Source organism: Lagenorhynchus albirostris, chromosome 17 (genome assembly GCF_949774975.1).
Source record: "Lagenorhynchus albirostris chromosome 17, mLagAlb1.1, whole genome shotgun sequence".
In the NCBI taxonomy this organism is placed as follows: Eukaryota; Metazoa; Chordata; class Mammalia; order Artiodactyla; family Delphinidae; genus Lagenorhynchus; species Lagenorhynchus albirostris.
Window position 1 is genome coordinate 63,472,784 of NC_083111.1, and position 21,091 is coordinate 63,493,874.

The 21,091-nt window shown below is 41.6% G+C and overlaps 1 protein-coding gene across 6 annotated transcripts in view; it reads left to right on the plus strand.

Moving 5' to 3' along the window:
• DEPTOR (DEP domain containing MTOR interacting protein) overlaps positions 1-21,091 on the plus strand; it is a 192,153-nt gene that overhangs the window by 34,714 nt on the left and 136,348 nt on the right. For all 6 annotated transcript variants that reach the window (XR_009536495.1, XR_009536494.1, XR_009536496.1 and 3 more), the window contains exons 2-3: positions 1,269-1,447; positions 2,474-2,597. Coding sequence is in view for 3 of the 6 variants with exons in the window: in XM_060128285.1 (XP_059984268.1) it covers positions 1,269-1,447; positions 2,474-2,597 (303 nt within the window). In the remaining 3 variants the exon portion in view is untranslated. The remainder of the gene's footprint in view (positions 1-1,268; positions 1,448-2,473; positions 2,598-21,091) is intronic.

A 21,091-nucleotide genomic window follows, 5' to 3' on the forward strand; every position in this document is an offset into this window, starting at 1 on the left:
AGACATTATGCCCCAAATCTCAACATCGCCAAGGACAGGGTAGGCATAGCTGCCTCCATTTTACAGAGGAAAAAAGAGGCATTAAGTCACTTGCCCAGGTCACATGGTTACTGTGTGATTTACTCAGTCAATCCCATTTCTCAACAACACTGAGATGACGAGGTAAGAAGCATAGGAGTCACGTGGGTTGAATAGGAAGAAAACTTACTTCCTGTTTCACCCAACTCAATCCTTCCCTTGAGAATTAAAAAGTAAACATAGGGCTGATAAAAGAAAGGAAGACAAATGGAAGAAACTTTTTTTTTTTAAGGCAGGTTTAAGACTCTTTTGGAAAAAAGTCACTGGGTTCTGAAGAGAGCCAGGGAAGATTCTGTGTCACTTACTTTTCTCCAGGATAATCCGGCAGCCTGTAAATAAGTTGTATTTGTCCAACAGCTTTTATCCATCTTTCCTGGATTCTTCAGTTATCCCTACCTAGCGAGAGGCAACATGATGTGGCAGTTGGAAAGCCAGACTCTAAAGTGAGACCATCGGGGTTCAAGTCTCACTTTCACTCTTTGTTAGCTGTGGGACAAGTCACCTAATCTCTCTGAGGCCTCAGTTCTCTTTGCTGTTAAAAAAAAAAATGGAGATAGTAATAATGACTTCTGATGAGGTTGTTTTGAGCATTAGGTGATTTAATCTATGTAAAGAGCCTCACAAAAGGATTAGCTGTTGCCCCTAGGAAAACAAGGGCAGCAAGGGCAAGGATCTTGCCCATTTTCCGATGTATGTCTCTAATGCTTGCAAGTGCCTGATGGGCAGGTGGTAGACACTCATTCATATTTGTTATGTGACTGAATGAATTCAAATATGGTGGATCCTGAGCAATCTGTGATGAAGAGGAAGTACCTCATTTCAGCAAGTTTCCAGAGTCTTGTTTGTTAGTTGGTTGAAACCATAAGCCCACTGGTGGAGAGAGAGAGAGAAGGGAGTGAGCCAGAGTAGGGGTGAGAAAGCTTTTCTCAGTCTCCTGAGTGACAGGAGAGGTCTAGGTTGTCCGTGGTTGGGTTTCCCTCCCCTTTACCTGTATCATCTCTAGGTCTGTGGGTGGAATCACTTCCTGGGGCCTCTGGGCTCTGACAGTATGGAAATCACCCACTGACATAAAGGTGTTTGGATGGCACTCTGATGCATCTCAGGCTTCCATTTTGTACTGTTCTCTGGGATTGGCTTAATGATAATGTGTTATCAGAATTCCTCAACTGATTGCCAAATTTTCTTTCCAGGCTCAGGCTGCATGAAGAAAAGGTTATTAAAGATAGGCGACATCATCTCAAAACCTACCCAAACTGTTTTGTTGCGAAAGAACTGATTGACTGGTTGATTGAACACAAAGAGGCTTCTGACAGAGAGACGGCGATTAAACTCATGCAGAAATTAGCAGACCGGGGCATTATTCATCACGGTGAGTGAGGTGGCGACAGTCAAGGTAACTCGAGACGAAACAAAGGACTATATCTTCTGTTTCAGATATGAACCCACCCATTTAAGAAATAGACATTTTACTTTGTCTCTTGTATATCGCTCCCCAATTACATTACCTTCCTTTTTCCAAGATGCATTTGGCTTTATTTCCTTGGACTTCTTTATATTTTTTCCTTTCTGTAGATACGTCTCTTAGCAATGTAACATATCGTTTTAAATGTTTTAAGTCATCATAGAGAGGCATGTTTATTCTTTTGCAACTTGATCAATTTGCTGTTTGTGGGATTCACTCATGTTGATAGTGTATCTTGTTTGCTCATTTTTGCTGCAGTGTATGCCATCACACCTTTATGCATTCTACTCACAGACATTTAAGTTGTTTCCAAGTTCTTGCTGTTACTCTCAGTGGTTCAGTGAACATTCATGAACGTGTCTCCTTGAAATCTCTAATCCTGGCCAAGACCTTAGCATGCTGTTATTGTCTTGGGCTGGAATGCCCTCCGTCTGCATTTCTGCTTGTTTTCTACTCATTCTTCAGGTCTCCACTTACATTCAAACTCTTCAGAGACGTGTACATTCCCCAAAGCTGGGGTACTGGGCGCTCCTTTGGGCTCCCACTGAATATCTCCTCAGCTCTTTCATAGCCTGATCATGCCATATTTTAATTGCATGTTGACATTTCTTTTAATCTTGCTAGATTTCATATTCTTTGAGGCTGATGCCTACCCCAATATCATGCTCAAGAAGAGTTTGTAGAAAGAATGATGAATTGAATTTTGTGACTCTTTTAACAGATGATGATGATGATGATGATGATAGCTAATAAAACTGAGCACTTTTCTGTGCCAGGTACTGTGCTAAATAGTTTACTCTGTATTAAATCGTAGAGTAGTGTGCTTGAGAAAGTAGGTAATAAAACAAATCTTAATTAGCATCCTCCTTCATTTGAGTAATTAAATAAGAGGTTTTTTTTCTTATTCGCCTCTCTGTGTATATTGCCTTTCAGTGTGTGACGAGCATAAGGAATTCAAGGACGTCAAACTCTTCTATCGCTTTAGAAAGGACGATGGCACCTTCCCACTGGACAACGAAGTGAAGGCCTTCGTGAGAGGACAGAGGCTGTATGAGAAGTATGTTCTGTAATCTTGTAGTGAGAAGCAGGGCTATTTCAGTCTTTTATCATTTTGACTTCAGCCTGGCTCTTCCATGTGGAATGGTTACATAACTATTCCTTTTTTTTTTTTTTTTTTGCGGTACGCGGGCCTCTCACTGTTGTGGCCTCTCCCGTTGCGGAGCACAGGCTCCAGACGCGCAGGCTCAGCGGCCATGGCTCACGGGCCCAGCCGCTCTGCGGCATGTGGGATCTTCCCAGACCGGGGCACGAACCCGTGTCCCCTGCATCGGCAGGCGGACTCTCAAGCACTGCGCCACCAGGGAAGCCCATAGCTGTTCCTTTTAATATGATACAACTCTATCACTCACTTGCTTTTCTCTTTACCAGAAATTAAGTTGATTTCATGAGATTCTTAATAAAGAATTTATTTAAATAGTATTTTCTACATTTAAGTCGATTTAACAAAACTCCAGAAGTGAAAACAGAAGGTCGGCACTTAATGTTTGCCATCAAGTGATGCAGTTGCCAGTTCTCTTTTAAGTATTTTAAGTATCTTCTAGTATATAACTTAGAAGTTTAGTCTTTTAAATGGCTAGAGAAGCAGTGTCAAGTACAGGGGAAGTTCAAGTTCAGGTCAAGAGATGAATAGTGAGAGAACTTAAGATAGCAGGGTGGTCGAAGAGGAATAATCTCTCAGCTCTTTGTAACAGATGAATATACTGTGGCCCAGGAGTATTTGGTTGGTGGACATGGAATCTCCCAGTTGGTTTGTCTCTGAGCTGATCTGCTGTTTCCGTGGTCCCTTTCTCACCCTACCTTCCTTGTTTTTTTCAGGGCAACCATTCGAGAAAGGAGTGCAGGGGCAGTGGCACCCTTTCCTTGACTCTGACTGCCTTTCAAAACATGTGTTTATAACATAAAAGAGCCTACTCTATAAGTGGGATGGTGCGTGAGGGAGCTGCACCTGGGTGGTCAGATTAAGTGGCGGATGGTTAAGAGCCAGACAGGGTTTGAGTTCTAGACCCATTACCTTACCTTTGTAAACCTCAGTGTCCCCTTTTATGACATGGGAGTGGGTGATAGCACCTCCCTCCTAGGTGTTGAGTGCTGTCCTGGGAACTCAAAGAATACATTGCGTCAAGTACTTAAATAGTTGGTTCAGTAACTCTGCTGTGTTGTCAGACCCCATGGAGGATAGTCATTTCAGATATTAACATGACACTGATGATGATCCTTGATTCCGTCTGTCCTGTGTTCTACCTCTGTCCCAGTTCTGTTCACTTCGGTTTCTGGAGCTGGCATTAGCCAACCAATTAATGCCCAATATGTACCAGTTCTCCCAGTTCTTCCAGTTCTCTTATTCCTTGCTTTCTATATCAAAGTACAGAAAATCCCTCATCTCCCTGACTCACATGAATCTGAATAGAAGGGGTCCATCAACACCTCCATTTGTTTGCTTGAGTGTGTATATATGTTTTGTTGCTGCTTTCATTTACTTTTTTAGTTCCTTTTGGAAAATTCTAGCAGATGTTAAGTATTTAGATTTCCCTGATGGTCTCTTCAAACTATAAGAATTTATGTTGTCAAAAACATACATGTCATTTCCATGGAAGGAAGCCAGGGGATTCTGTAATACTCTTCCCTACCTACAGATTATCTCTTGGGATCTGGGTAACCATTTTATGGGAGCAGGAATTAGCAATAATTGAAACGTCTGATAGAGAACTATTCTTTTTTTTTTTTTAAAGATTTTTTGATGTGGACCATTTTTAAAGTCTTTATTGAACTTGTTACAATATTGCTTCTGTTTTTTGTTTTGGTTTTTGGGCCCCGGGGCAGGTGGGATCTTAGCTCCCCGACCAGGGATCGAACCCACATCCCCTTGCATTGCAAGGCGAAGTCTTAACCACTAGACTACCAGGGAAGTCCCTAGAGAACTATTCTTACTAATGGGATGGATATGATAAGAAAAGTTGAAAAAAAGTTGTTCATACCCTCTAGAAAATACTTACTCCAGCCCTACCTTCTGTTTCTTCTCCCCTTACATCCTATGTGCCATTCACACTAAACTGTGTCTCTAGACCATCCAAGTCTCCTCTCTGCCTTCAGGGCATTTATTAATTCATTAATTATTCAACAAATATTTATTGAGCCCTCACCACCTGCCAGACACAGTTATAGTTATATACTGGAAATGTGCCCTGGACTAAAGATAGACAAAGCCTCTACCCTCAGGGACCTTGCATTCTAGTATGTTGTTGCTGTTTGCTGCGTTGCGTCTTTGTTGCTGTGCGTGGGCTTTCTCTAGTTGCCACGAGCAGGGGCTACTCTTTGTTGTGGCACATGGGCTTCTCTTCACTGTGGCATGCGGGCTTCTCTTCATTGCAGTGGCTTCTCTTGTTGCTGAGTGTGGGCTCTAGGCACACAGGCTTCAGTAGTTGCAGCATGTGGCCTCCGTAGTTGTGGCACACAGGCTTAGTTGCTCTGCGGCATGTGGGATCTTCCCAGACCAGGGATCGAACCCATGTCCCCTGCATTGGCAGGTGGATTATGTTTTTGTTTTTGTTTTTGTTGTTTTTTTTTTGCGGTACGCGGGCCTCTCACTGCTGTGGCCTCTCCCGTTGCAGAGCACAGGCTCCGGACGCGCAGGCTCAGCGGCCATGGCTTACGGGCCCAGCCGCTCCGCGGCATGTGGGATCCTCCCAGACCAGGGCACGAACCCATGTCCCCTGCATCGGCAGGCGGACTCTCAACCACTGCACCACCAGGGAAGCCCGGCAGGCGGATTCTTAACCACTGTGCCACCAGGGAAGTCCTTGCCTTCTAGTTGAAGAGGCAGACATTAAGAGGAATGTAGTTTAGTATGGGTGATTTTCAGTATAGAAGGAGAAATAGATAAATCACTGAGGGTGACGAGGTGTTTTAGACGGGGGGACAGGGAAGACGTCCCTGAAGAGGTGGCATTTGAATAAACTGGGCCTTGTGTGTATCTGGTGGAACAGCATCCAAGGTAGAGGACACAGCAAGGGTAAAAGCTTTGGGTGGGAATGCTCTACGTACTTTAGGACAGCAAGGAGGCCAGTGTGTCCAGAGGGCCGGAAGTAAGGGGGAGAGTTGGAGATGAGTTGGGACCAAATCGTGAAGGGCCCTTACCGCCACGATATCGAAAATGTTATTTTAAGTGTGATGGGAGGCCATCAGACAGTAAGGAGTGGTAAAGTGGTGATCTGATGTACATTTTGCATATGCTGTTCCCTCTGTCTAGAAGACTCTTCCTGCCACGCTCAGCCCTTTCTCTAGCTCACTCTGACTCTTCCTGGCTTCGTGTTCAATCTCACCTTTTCTGAGAATCCTTCTGTGTCCCCTTAAGACTGAGTTAGGTGCTGCTACTCTGTGTTTACCCCGTGAAAGAACTGTGTTAAACTTTTATGTCGTTTTGTTTACGGCATTAGACCAAGAAACTTAAGGGGGGGGACTGCTTTATCCTCCTTTGTATTTCTTATGGTTTCACATGTTCCCGGCCAATCGTAGATGGTAAATATTTGCTGAAAAGGATGACGAAACTTTCTGATCCCTGGACGAATTGATCAATATTGCTGTACTTTTTCTGTGTGCACTTGGCTTTCTAGTCATTAATGTTCAGTGTCTCAATTCCAAGTAAATTTATTTCTTCAAACTGCTTGTAAAATTAGCACTAGGAGAAGTAATTTCTGAAGTACTGAACTTGCACGACCTAACTGCCACCTCACAAATCTTGGCCCCTACCTTTGGTTGCTAGAACATGCGTGGAACAAACTTTAGGGCCTTTGGAATTGATAGTTCAGTTTACCTGTTTGATCAATTTTGTTTGGTTTATACACTTATCTATATTTTTAATGCATTTTCCTTGTTTCTCTGGCCATTTTTTCCATGAATCTCAGCATGTACTATTATTTTGTAAGTCTTGGATACTTAAAAAAAATAACATTAAGAAATGAATAGCTGATTTTGTTCATAGCTCATCTTTTCAAGGACTTTATTTTAGAACTGACTTTTTCCCCCTCTATTATTTTAGCTGGAACCCTTGTTTAGGATATCTCTAATATTAGTGAAAGAAGGTCTTACGAAAGATATATTATTCCTTTAGTTGTTTTCCTTTTAAGATAATAACAATAGATAATATTTGTTGATTGCTAGCTATATATCAGACATCCTGACTGATCTATTTTATTTAATCATCATAACAACCCCTAGTTAGATGCTTTCATTGTTCCCATTTTATGGATGAGAAAAAAGTTGCAAGGAGAGGTTCAATGTCTTACCCAAGGTCACCTCATTCGTTTAAAAAAAAAAAACCAGCTGGGATTTGAACCTAGAGCCCAAACTTATTGTTACTAGGCTATTAATAAATCTCTTCTGTTGCCTTCAATGGCGATTAAATGAATGAAACCAGTGTTTACTTCAAAAATGTAACATGGAGTTTGTGAATATCTGGGTATGAGATTTGCTATAAAAATTTACTGAAAATATTCCAGGATTTTAAAGTAGACTTTGGAAAAGGGGAGTAAAATGATTCTCCTTCATGGTAAATCTATGTGGTGTTCTGTAAATATGATAAAAAAAAACAACAGGGACCTTTTATTTGTACATTAAGCTTCTCAAAGCACTGCCATTAGATTATTTTATCTGAACCTCCTGAACAGAGTAATAATAGAGTAGTAAATAATAACAGTAATGATAATAGTGATAACGTAGTAAATAATTATATAATAAAGATGGGGCATTACGTTATTGTCCCAGAAGGAGGGGAATCTGGGATCCAGAGCAGTTAAGTCACTTCTGCGTCGTGGTGCTGCAGCTCGAGGGGGACAGGAGATGCCTGAACCCAGGGTGACAGGTGTGCAGGCCGTGCTTTCCCCAGCCTTCCATCCAGCCCTAAGGGCCTGGTTCTATTGTCAGTATTTCCTTTTTGCTCTCCTCTGGCTTGTTTGTTCTGTGTTATTTACAGGCCTTTGTGAAACTTGGTGGTTTCTGGCTGGGGTTTTGCTGAGACGTACTAATTTGGGGGCACCTTGGCTTTCTAACCCCTGATGGTGTTTCTCAGTCTATTTTGTAGGACAAATCTGCGTCTCAGGACTAAAAGTCGGTGACTCTGTGTGTTGCCTTTTAGTGTCTACGTCACTTCCGTTACCTTAACTCAGAGGTACTCCAGCGAATGCTAGTTAAGGAGCAGAAGCTGACTTTTTCAAGTTGTCCCAATGCGAGAAACATTATAGGGGAGCTGGTGACATGAGGCCTCTCTCTCACAGTAAGTGGCAGAGGGTGTGGGTTTTGGAGTTGCACGGTCCTGGTCTTCAATCCCAGCCTCACGACTTGCTCACTCCGTGACCTTGAGTCGGCTTTGAACCTTTCTGACCTGTAGTCTTAAATGGAGATAAGTGGGGGACCCACTTGGAAAGGCTGTTGGAAGGATTAAATGAAATCCAGTCTGTACAGTCCTTGGCGTAGAGTTGAGAACCCACGAAATCTGAGCTGCTATTAGACTAGTAAATCATAATATAAATAAATGACATTTGTTTTTCTTGTTTTATGATAGTATTTTAAGATACAGCCTTTATCAGGAGGTTCTCTCTCCAGCCACCAGCGTCTGTATCTTCTGCTTAGGAGTGTATACCTGGTTGAAGAATTAAAGTGCCTGTATGCCGTTAGATCTCTTTGAGTTCCCACTGCTTCCTTTATATTCTCTCTTTCATAGAACTGAAGAGAAGTATTGGGGAGAACTATATACAAAGGGGAAAAGCCCTTTTGTGTGTTTCATCTTACCAGAGGTTTCTCTACCACATACCCCTGGGATCTTTTTCCTGTTCCCTCCCAGAGGCTGGCACAATACATATCCGTTGAATAAACAAAGCATTCTACATGCTGTGATTGCTACAAGCTGCTGAGCTGGTACCATGAAAAAGCCAAAGAGAGCTTGCTTTTCATGGTAAGCGACAGGAGTCAGAGGTGTACCTTGTCTTGCCTTTTTAGAGTTTACAAAGCGTCTTGTCCATTAACCTGCTTGATGCTCTGTACAGCTCTGAGTTACACCCAGTAGGCACAATTAATCCCATTGCAGAGATGGGGCACCTGAGCTAGAAAGAGGCTTCATGACTGGTGTAACCTGAGAACATGGAGCTGGAGTTTAAAAAAAAAAAAAAAAAGCCTTCAAGTTTTTGTCTCTGTCTTACTGCATTTGCAGTATAGAAGTGCTTTCCAAACTGGGATCCTGAGTTCTGCAAATTGATTCACGTTTTATGTTCAAAGTATAGCTTAATTATTTTGCAAACTGTAATAAAAATACTTTCTGATATGTTATATACAGCTTTTCACAGTTTGCTTGTGCTTCCCAATTAATTAGTGGTTTCACAGGAATCTTGGAGTAAATATTTCCTTCTTGGATGATTTGAAGGGCGTGCTAAAATTGCAGTGTAAGTAGAATAAAAGTTGTTACCTTTTGCAACTATTTAGTCTGGGTGACAAGGCATGAGTTTTGATACTGTGTTAACTCACGTTGAGAACTGTCAAGAGTCTTGAGATTTTATCTTACTCGCAAGCTAACAGGTTTGCCCGCCACCATTTCATGGACGCAGGTAGGAGACCCCCTGGGTTGGGAGACAAAGAACAATTTGTTGCTCTCGGCAGTAGCGGTAGGCAGAGCGTCATCATTTTCTTGACAGGTCCTCCAAGGCTTAGCTCCCAAAGAACAGCACAATGAGGTGCAGATGACACCTGCCAGGGTTGGGTTACGGAAGAGGAACCCCAGGCTCGAGGAACCTTTTGAAATGGTCTTCAAGCAAACCTGCTTTCTGACCCAGAAGGAGTCCCGGTCTGTTATCTTCCCGGTCTGTTCATTATGCAGACATTCTTGAAAAGATGGTGAGAGGAGTTGAAGGGACAGTGGAGGAGGCCTGAAGATGCTGATGATATTGATGAAAGGAGCAACCACAGGACATTATTTATGCTTATTAGATACCATGCCCTTTACATGTGTTTTCTTATTCAAGCCTCATTCTACACCAATGAGATAAAAAATGTGATCCTCCCTTTGGCAAATAAGGAAATCGAGGCTAGAGTGGTAAATGAACTTGCCTACCTTCACATAGCCAGAAATCAGCGGTGGGGTGTTGGGGGAGCATTTCAAACCGTGGTCTCCAGCTCCAGAGCACGTGAGCCCACGTGTAACTCCTTTTCAGTCTGCAGCTTCTAATTCACAAAGTTTCTGCAGCTTCTATCCAAGGAGGCTGTAGCAGGAATGAATACCACTAAACAATATTAAACCATATGCAGCTTGTAGATTTTTAAATGGGCCTGAAAGGGACTTTGCGCTCCCAGTGCAGGGGGCACGGGTTCGATCCCTGGTCAGGGAACCAAGATCCCGCATGCCGCATGGTGTGGCCAAAAAATAAATAAATGAACAAATAAATAAATGGACCTGGAAAAAGTGTTCATCTCCTGGTTTCTACTAAGTCCTTGAGTCTGGTTTTGGAAATCACATCATTCTTTACCGCTTCTTGGCAATGCCACGCTTTCCCTCCGTATAATAAATATATGGCGATAATATTAGAGCTTTGTTAACATACAGCACAGGCAGGAGGCCAGCTGTGCTTGTCAGAAGTCGTCAGCCCTAGATTGTCATGTACAGATTCTAGCTCTGGTTGATTATTCAGAAATGACTCGATTTAGAGGTAGACACGTGTTGTTGCTTCAACAGTAGACGTGATTCCTCGACAGGGATTGGTTGCCGGTCATTTCTGCCAAGTTTTCCTGATCTTGTGTAATTGCAGGACGACGAACCAAGTCTCTGTAACATCGATTTTGCCGATCAATCTCTGTAGTTACTTTTCAACTTGGTAGAATGGAAAAGCCATTTAAGATTTCTGCGGGTGGAGAAGCGTGTGTCAGAGTTCTTCTCCTGCCACTTATCGAGACATTCAACCTGTCCGAGTCTTGTTTTCATCCATAAAATTGGAAGAACAGACATAGCTCACAAACTTGTCATGAAGACCAAATGAGATAAAGTTCAGCGGAGTCTCACCTCATACAGGACGTGTTGTGTTTCCAATATGTGAGGAAAAATGCACATCGTCCAAAGTATCCTCGTGTGACCCAGGTTGCATAAAAAAACCCAAAAACACGTGCCTTTATATGCAAGAATTAGATTCTGCATGGTCAGATGCCCAGCCTGTATGCAGGACATTTCTGTTTGTCCTCCAGATCATTCTCTACCCTTTTCCCACCTTTCGTGTGCCCCAGGAGGCTGACTTACATGGCCTGAGTCAACAGGCTCCATCGCCATTGGCTGGGTCAGTGGGAGGCACTAGCAGGAAGTAGGTAGAAGGGAGGAGAGTAAGGTCAGAGTACTTATTTCTCTGCTTGCTCCCTGCTCTTGAAGGCCACAGGTCCCATCAGGCAGCCCTCTTCTTAACATCTATCCCCTTTAGGCTCTGGAAACTGCCCTCTCTCCATAATCCTGAGGCCTGGAGTTGTTAATGATCACAGACCGCTAGTCTGGACCTTTGCCATCTCTTTTAGTTTCCCTTAACCCTGCCCATAGCTTTAGTAGTTCTTTTATGCTAGACTACCTCTTATTAGCCCATTTGTACATTTTTGTAGTTTCCTGCTAGGGGACCCTGATTGACAGAGCCTGTGAGACCCACCTGGGATCTGAAATGAGTTGTCTCCTATCTCCGTGAATGGACAGGCATGAGGAATTGCCCACACTCTATCAATGGAAAAGTCACTTGCTCTTTCTGTTTTTTTCTGAGTGTGTACCATGCATGATGTGATGGTTGGAATTAGCACAGGGTACTCTCACTCTTTATGAGTATGGAGTATGGTTGGATTATAATGAATTTCTTTGGCTCCCTTTCTGACCCTCGTCAACCTGAGCTCTAGCCCGGCAACCACATTTCTCCAAGGTGATTGTGCTTGATGTTTCAGTCTCTCTAGCTTGACTAGAAGCTCTTTGAGGTTATGGACCTTGAGGTCGCACACAACTTTAGAACCTCAATGTCCAGTACATAGCATATACTGAATAAATGTTTGTTGAAGAGATGAATAGATAAATGAACGCATGGTCATCCTTACTTAGGAAGGAAGTCAGTGGACAGCCCCTTTCTTTCCTAACCTTGGCATTTTCAAATTGGACTAAACCCAGGAGTAGATATTTGCTAATCTAAGATCACTCTATTCGTATTTACTCATTGTAGGTTCTGATCACAGACATTCAAAGAGTAAGAATAATAATCATAGCTATCATTTCCTGAGGACTTCTATGCATTAGGCATCATTCTAAATATTTTCCACATATTATTTTATTTAATTCTTCCTGTACTTCTAAGAGGGAGAGATTTTCCCCATCAATTTACAGGGAAGGAAAGCAAATTTGAGGTGGGCTAAGTAACATGCTTTAAGCCTCCAGTTGAGTGAACCTGTAGAAATGGCATAATGTCTCTCTCCAGTATGCTTTGAATCCAACAACTCTGGTTCACATCAAGTGTCAGTTTATTCCATCTGGAAGAGATGAAGAACTCAGAGTCTTTTCTAGAGGAAATGGCTCTTGTGTGTTTTTAAGTGTTGAGATTCTAGAGTGAATGGATCTAAGGTGGGTGGGGCAGGGTGAGGTGATGCCAAACATTCTGCAACAAAGGGGAAGAAGAACACACAGGGAGTAGGAGAGAAGGAAGGACCTCCTGGGAGGAGAGACACTTATTGGAGCAAAATAAAAGTAGACCTTCTAGGAGCGATACCAGGGGAACGCTTGACTCGTTGGGGTTTTTAAAGTTGGAGGTTATTCCTCCATTGTTAGAAGCTTTGTGTGGAGACTTCTTGGGTAGGCGGCTTTGTCTTTTAATGCAGAGATGATTCCAAGAGGTATACAATTAGTCCCCCACATATACAAACGAGTTCTGTCCCGAGAGCACGTTCGTAAGTCCAACAAAGTTAGCCTAGGTACCCAACTAACACAATCGGCTATATAGTACTGTACTGTAATAGGTTTATAATACTTTTCACACTAGTAATACTTAAAAAACAAACACGCACACAAAATAAAGAAAACATTTTTAATCTTACAGTACAGTACCTTGAAAAGTACTGTAGTACGGTACAACAGCTGGCATACAGGGGCTGGCATCGAGTGAACAGGCAAGAAGAGTTACTGACTGGAGGAGGGAGAGGAGGTGGGAGATGGTAGAGCTGAAGGATTCTCAGCAATAGGAGACGGAGGGCAAGCTGCAACGTCACTCACGCCTGATGTTGATGGAACACACGTTCACGTCTTTGAAAGTTCGCAGCTTGAAGGTTCTTATGCAGGGGACTTGCTGTAGTTGCTGTGTTGTTTTTCTTGCTTTGTTTGCTAAATGAAAACATCCTTGCTGAACCACAGTCTCTTCACACAGAGCTGGGGAGTGTAAACAATGGCCTTGTTCTACCAAATCTACAGAAAGCATTTATTAATTTTAGAGCCCCTAACAAAAGAGTCTTTCAGACCAGAAGGAAAGAAAATCAGATAACATTTTAAACTTTATTAAAGTTAAATATGTAGTCAAACTTTAACTATAAAGTTAAATGTACTGAAGTATAGTATATCATTATATACAGCACACATATCGTAAGTGTGCAGCTCTCTCAGTGTTCACAAACTTAACACACTTATGGAACAACCACCCAAATGATACTTTTTATAAAATTGTCCTCTGTATTCTACCATGATTCAACCTCCTAAATAAAATTAACTTTTGCCTCAGTGTTAGCACTCTCTAGAGTATAAAATTTCCTTTTAAGTAATTAAACTTTGGTTTTTCTATGTTTCACCTGTCACCTCCTCTCCCCAGGTGCTTGGAATTGGTTCTTCTGGCTGGTTGGGACTATTGTCCAACCTGACAAGGATTGATAAGAGTTGATAAGGGTCACCTCTCAGGGGTGTGTGTGTGTGTGTATCATTTGTTCACTGCTGCTTTGTGCCAGACAATACGCTAGATGCTTTACACAGATTACCTCTAATTTTCACAACCCCACTGAGGTAAGCATTATTACCTTCATTACATAAGAGAAGAAACTCAGAGGATCATAGAGCCCAACCCCAGCTTGGAAATCACAGTTCAGAGATGGAAAGCTAGGGCTCCCTCCCCTTGCCACTGTCACCCTGGAACTGTTTGTACTGATGGGAAAGAGCAGAGGAGAAGAAAATCATCCAGATCAGTCCCAGATTGCTTTTGCGTGGCACGGGGATATTGTTTTGTATTCATTATATCAATATTTCCTACCTGCGCTAGGACAGATAGATTCAAAAAGACTGTGAAGTCTCTCCTTGCCATCACATTTCACTCTTCAGACCATGCCCTTCCCTCTAGTGCTAAGAGGTGGCTGAGAGGCTGTTAGCGTCTCCACGAGCACCAGTGGCTTCAGCTTGCTGAGTGTTTCTTTATCCCATTACTCCTAGGCCGAGGTTAGCGATTGGTCCTTTGCCACCGATGACTCCCTGCCGGTTTCTAGCAGGTGGGTGAAGCCAGAGTGTACGAGAGCAGTTTCAAGCTTTCAAGAAGTTTGGTAACTTTGCTTCCTCCTGGTCTTCCAGAGTAGGAACTCTGACTTATTCTTTGTATTCTAGGGACCAGTGCAGGGTGGGGTATCCAATAAGTGCTGATACATTTGTTGAGCTGAAAACACAATTGTCATAATGGAAAGTGAAAGGTGACCATCACATGAAAGGATCACTGTGCTGTCATCTTTGTTATCTTCATTGACAATCCTGAGCTCAGAATTCATCCACTCTATCACCTATAGGATCAGAACCTTTCTGGCCTAATGGCGTCCCATTGCCCATGCTTATCTCCTTCTGCTTTGCCACCTACTCCCACCACCACCCCCATCGTGCTGCTACTTAACATTGAACTGCTTGTCCTGATCTCTCCTCATACTGTGCATCTGTACTTGCTTCTCCTTGATCCTGTATCCTCTCACTGTCTCTTTTTTTTTAATTTTTTAAAAATTTATTTATTTGTTTTTGGCTGCGTTGGGTCTTCGTTGCTGCACACAGGCTTTCTCTAGTTGCATCGAGCGGGGGCGTCTCTTTGTTGTGGTGCCCGGGGTTCTCATTGTGGTGGCTCCTTTTGTTGTGGAGCACAGGCTCTAGGCGCACGGGCTTCAGTAGTTGTGGCTTGCAGGCTCAGTAGTTGTGGCACACACTTATTTGCTCCACGGCATGTGAAATCTTCCCAGACCAGGGCTCAAACCTGTGTCCCCTGCATTGGCAGGCAGATTCTTAACCACTGCGTGACCAGGGAAGTCCCCCTCTTACTGTCTCTTAAGGTCAACTCCTGTTTCGTCAAACAGGAGTTGACCTTAAGAGACTCTGGTAGACTTGGGTATTTTCTTCCTTACTTTCCTTTCATTCTATATGTACTTATAACTCTATCGTAGCATTTATCTACCTTGTCCATAGGTTTTTTAATATATATTTTATTTATTTATTTATTTGGCTGCACCAGGTCTCGGTTGTGGCATGCGGGATCTTCGTTGCAGCATGTGGGCTCTTAGTTGCAGCATGCATGCGGGCTCTAGTTCCCTGACCAGGGATCTAACCCGGGCCCTCTGCATTGGTAGCACGGATTCTTAACCACTGGACCAGCAGGGAAGTCCCACCCATAGGTTTTTTTTTTTTTTTTTTTTTTTTTTGCAGTACGCGGGCCTCTCACTGTTGTGGCCTCTCCCGTTGCGGAGCACAGGCTCCGGACGCGCAGGCTCAGCGGCCATGGCTCATGGGCCCAGCCGCTCCGCGGCATGTGGGATCTTCCCGGACCGGGCACGAACCCGTGTCCCCTGCATTGGCAGGCAGATTCTCAACCACTGCGCCATCAGGGAAGCCCCACCCATAGGTTTTTAATGTTTGCTTCCCACTGGATGGTAAGCAACTTAAGGACAATGTCCATGTCTTTTCATTTCTGCATCTCCTAGAATAGAAAAGATGCTCAGTAAATATTTATTGAATTAATGAATGAATAAATGAAATGTCCGAAGTAGTGATTTTTTTTTTAAATAAAAGTTTGGATATCCTTCTTTTTTTTTTTATAACAAAGTGAATCAGTTATACATATACATATGTTCCCATATCCCCTCCCTCTTGCATCTCCCTCCCACCCTCCCTATCTCACCCCTCTAGGTGGTCACAAAGCACCGAGCTGATCTCCCTGTGCTATGTGGCTGCTTCCCACTAGCTATCTATCTTACGTTTGGTAGTGTATATATGTCCATGCCTCTCTCTCGCTTTGTCACAGTTTACCCTTCCCCCTCCCCATATCCTCAAGTCCATTCTCTAGTAGGTCTGTGTCTTTATTCCTGTCTTACCCCTAGGTTCTTCATGACATTTTTTTCCTTAAATTCCATATATATGTGTTAGCATACGGTATTTGTCTTTCTCTTTCTGCCTTACTTCACTCTGTATGACAGACTCTAGGTCTATCCACCTCATTACAAATAGCTCAACTTCGTTTCTTTTTATGGCTGAGTAATATTCCATTGTATATATGGGTCACATCTTCTTTATCCATTCATCCGATGATGGACACTTAGGTTGTTTCCATGTCCTGGCTATTGTAAATAGAGCTGCAATGAACATTTTGGTACATGACTCTTTTTGAATTATGGTTTTCTCAGGGTATATGCCCAGTAGTGGGATTGCTGGGTCATATGGTAGTTCTATTTGTAGTTTTTTAAGGAACCTCCATACTGTTCTCCATAGTGGCTGTACCAATTCACATTCCCACCAGCAGTGCAAGAGTGTCCCCTTTTCTCCACACCCTCTCCAGCATTTATTGTTTCTAGATTTTTTGATGATCGTCATTCTGACTGGTGTGAGATGATATATCATTGTAGTTTTGATTGAGATATAATTGGGTCAATACCATACAATTGACCCATTTAAAGTGTACAATTTAATTCTTTTTAGTATATTCACAGACATTTGCAACCATCACCAGAATTTTAGAAAATTTTTGTCACCTCCAAAAGAAACCCTGTACCTCTTAGCTATCACTCTCTATTTTGCCATTCGTCCTTAAGCAATCACTAATTTACTTTCTGTCTCCATAGATTTCTCTGTTTTGAACATTTCACGTGAATGGAATGATATAATTTATGGTCTTGTGTGATTGGCCTCTTTCGTTTAGTATAATGTTTTCAAGGGTTGTCCAAGTTGTAGTGTGTTTCAGTACTTCATTCCTTTTTATAGCCAAATATTGCTCCATTGTATGGATATATGACATTTTCAACTCCATCAGTTGATAGATATTTGGGTTATTTATACTTTTTGACAATAATGTATAATGCTGCCAGGACATTTGCGTACAAGTTTTTCTGTGGACATAGGTTGTCATTTCTCCTGGCCATATACCTAGGATTAGAATGGCTGGATCACATTGTAAGTTTGTGTTTAATGGTTTGAGGAACTGAGAGAGTATTTTCTGAATCGACTGTACCATGTTACATTCCCACCAGCAAGCTTCCAGTTTCTCCACATCCTTACCCACAGTTGCTATTATCTGACTTTTTGATTTTAGCCAACTAGTAGGTGTGAAGTGGTATCTCAGTATGTTTTTGTTTTTTTTTTTTTTGTGGTACGCGGGCCTCTCACTGTTGTGGCTTCTCCCGTTGCGGAGCACAGGCTCGGGACGCGCAGGCTCAGCGGCCATGGCTCACGGGCCCAGCCACTCCACAGCATGTGGGATCCTCCCAGACCGGGGCACGAACCCGCGTCCCCTGCATCGGCAGGCAGACTCTCAACCACTGCGCCACCAGGGAAGCCCCTCAGTGTGGTTTTGATTTGCAGTTCCTTGATGACTGATGATGCTTAGCATCTTTCCATGTGCTTATTGGCCATTTATATATCTTCTTTGATCTATTGAGATCATTTGTCCACCTCTAAACTGGGTTGTCTTCTTATTTAAGTGTTCTTTATATATTCCAGATGCAAATCCATTATCAGACATATGATTTGCCTTTTCTCCCATTCATTGAGTTGTCTTTTCACTTTCTTGCTGGTGTCTTTGAAGCATAAAAGTTTTACATTTTAATGTAGTTTAATTTATCTATTTTTCCTTTTTTTCTTGTGCTCTTGGTGTCATGTCTAGGAATCCTTTGCCAAATTCAAGGTCACGAAGATTTATGGTTATGTTTTCTTGTCAAAGTTTTATGGCTTTAGCTCTTACATTTAGGTCTTTAATATATTATGAGTTATTTTTTTGTATAGGGTTTGAGGTAAGGGTCCAACTTCATTCTTTTACATGTGGTTCTCTAATTATCCCAGAACCATTTGTTGAAAAGACTATTATCTCCCCCATTAGATGGCCTTGGCACCCTTGTTAAAATCAGTTGGCCATAGATGTATCAAAGAAGTGGTTTTAAAATCTGTTTTAAGAGAGGGAGTCTTAGGATTGTACAATGTAAGACCTTGGTTGAAAAAAAAGAGGAAAGACTGTTTCGCATTCTTTTTCATGTAACTTCCACAAATACGCAGGATAAAGTGGTCCTTCTGTCACCTAGCCTGTTAACCTGCAGAAAAGTAGTCCCTACTTGTCACTGTGTTCAGTTTTTTATCATTTTTGCTTACCTCTTTAAAATATGTTCATTTTATTTTTCCTTGTTGGTATTATCTTTAATTTTTCTTAATTACTTCATCTTACCCTTCCTAACCTTCTTTCTTTACCTCCTTTTTTTTTCCTTTGTTTTTGGCAGCAAATCCTTCTATTTTCTAATAATTATGGAAGCATCCAAAATAAATAATAACCATTCCCTTAAAAGGAGCCTTTATAATATGTTTGAGAACCCAGCTTCCCTTGACAGTTGTTTGAAAGGGTTCACAGAGGTTTGAATTGTTTTGAGTTCAGTGCAGAAGTGCTTGGTTTCTCTCCTTCTTGTGTAATTTTATGGTTATGAAACCGTAGCTGAATGTAGCCTTTTAGGACAGCCATGGCCTTGGAATCCACACTCAGCTTCTATCTAAAGCTGATTCAAGTTCAGTAACAACAGCTGAAATGTTTAACACAACCACACTAAAAAGCTGAAAATGTTTAGCACAACACTAAAAACTGTGGGCAATGTGAAAATTACAACTTAGGTTCTAGCATATCCGTCTCTTCAGAGCATAAAACCAGCACTAAAAAAGTTCTTGCTTTTTTTCCAGCAAATCTAAAATAGCAAGCAAAGAGGAAGGGATTTTAACTTCAAAGACAAATAACACTCTCCATTACTGTTGTTTGTGGTGTTCTTAGTTTCCAGTCAGTTGATTAACAAATATTTGTTAAGCACCTAATTTATACTGCCTCCCGGGGCTGGGTTTTCACCAGCATTGAAGGCATGGTGTCTATCCTTCAGAAGCTTCTAGTTTAGCTGAAGGGGTAAAAATAGTGTGTTAAAAATTGAGAGAATATATACAAAACTATGGTACTGGCTCAGAGTTCAAAAAAAAAAGGAGAGATCTGTATGGATTGCTTTTTAGTTGGGATATTTTCAAAGAGAGGTTAGTACTTTAGCCCTTCAAAGCAGAACCACACTATCTCACTTAGCACCTTTGTGCGAATGAGAAAGACGCCCTTTTGCCCTTCCCTTCAAGCTCCTACAGTACCTCTCCTCCACAGGGACTGCTCTTGAGGAGTGGGCACTGGATTTTAGACTTCATTTGTCACTGAAGCGAGGTTCCCTTGTGCAGTGAACAACCTGCACCAGTGTACGAGGAGCGCCTTTTTTTTTTTTGAAGAATAGTTTGGATTTCTCCAGGGAAGGGGAGGAGGGAGGATGTGAGGGAAGAACATGAGTAAGGAAAAAAGATGAGAAGGAGTATGTTCTGTTCAGTGTATGATATGAAGACAACTGAAGGAAGGTGAAAGGTATTTGTTGGCAAAGAGTGTAAAATGCTGTTTTTCTTCCCTTTCCCTCACTTTTTAAATATATAATAGTTTTACTGACAAATATTAACCAAACAGCTCTCTGTTTACTAGTTCCTAACCAAATTATTATGAAAATTGTATTAATTTATGCCTGTCACATCTATTCTATAGATAATAGCATAGTATTATAATAGCACAGTATTCAAAAATATCAATGCTCATATAAGCATTTCGCCATAATTCATACTTTCTTCCTAATCACACAAGTCAGTGTTACACATTCAAACTGTATTTTGGAAGCATACATCTATATGTATAACTTATACATTGGGAGCGACTTTATTATATTGGGCATTAATATAAGCATTTTGTCAGGGACAAGTCATCTGGTGAAATATAAACTTAACCTTAATATAACTTCTTTACTGATAACGTTTTTCCCAGTTATAAACATAGTATACTCTCTCTGGGGAATAATTTGAGTAATAGAGAATTCTATTAAGGTGAAAAGAAAAATCATTCAGAAACTGCCCCCAGGGGTAAGTAACTCTTTTAATATTTGGATGAATGAATTTTTAATTTTTAATGGTTATCATTATATAATTTTATGTTCTGCTTTTCAAAATAATTTACCATTACACTAACACTTTTTATTTTTTTAAAGCTCTTTAATTTCTAAAGCATCTTTCCGGCCTAATAGCCCATGGGTCATTTTGGCTTCCTCCCTAGCTTGTGCCCTTGTATACCATTCACATATGTTCCCACGTTATATAGGGCCTTCTCAGTTCCTTTGAATGTTTTTTTCAATGCACAAGGAGATTGCTATCAGCTTATTTCTATTCCTGTACTGGCTCCTAAATGTAGCAGTTCCTTCTATTGTGATGCTGCCTTTCCCCTGGGTTAGAGTGAGTCTGGGAAATATGACTCAGCTATATATCCAGGAAAGATTGAACTCAGTCACATGCACAATCAAAATCTGGTGAGTACTTCCAGGAGACGAATATTGTTAATGCCTAACACCTTATAAGGTGTGTGGCTTTATATCATGGTTATAGGCCCACACAGGACCATTTTGGCTGAAGATGAATTTGTTCTATAAAAATAAGACTGTCAGAGCATCATCCCCATTTCTCATTACTAATTAAAATGGAATTGTTATCCTTGTCTATAGAAATATGCACAGAATCTTAGTTCATTTTGCCATAAAGAAAGGGGTTTGATCTTATGGCTCCATCTAGAAAATTTTTATCATCATAATCGTTATCATCATCATTATGGCTAAAATGTATTCAGTGTTTAAGGTGTGTTCAACACCACGATTGAAGCATTTCGTGCATAATCACACTTAAACTGCACAGCAGCTCCCCAAGTAGGCACTGTCATTATCTGCAGTTTACACTTGCGGAAGGAGAGTCACGTAGCTAACAGGTATGCAGAGTTAGGAATTGAAGCTACATTTGTCTTTAATTTCATGCTTTTATACAAGTATAATTCAGGGCGATTGACATTCTGTGACTTCTGAGCCTAAGCAGTTTAAGAAGGCCTGGCATGGTTGATCGGTTTTGATAAGAGTCAAAAAGATAATTCAATGGAGGATGAATAGTCT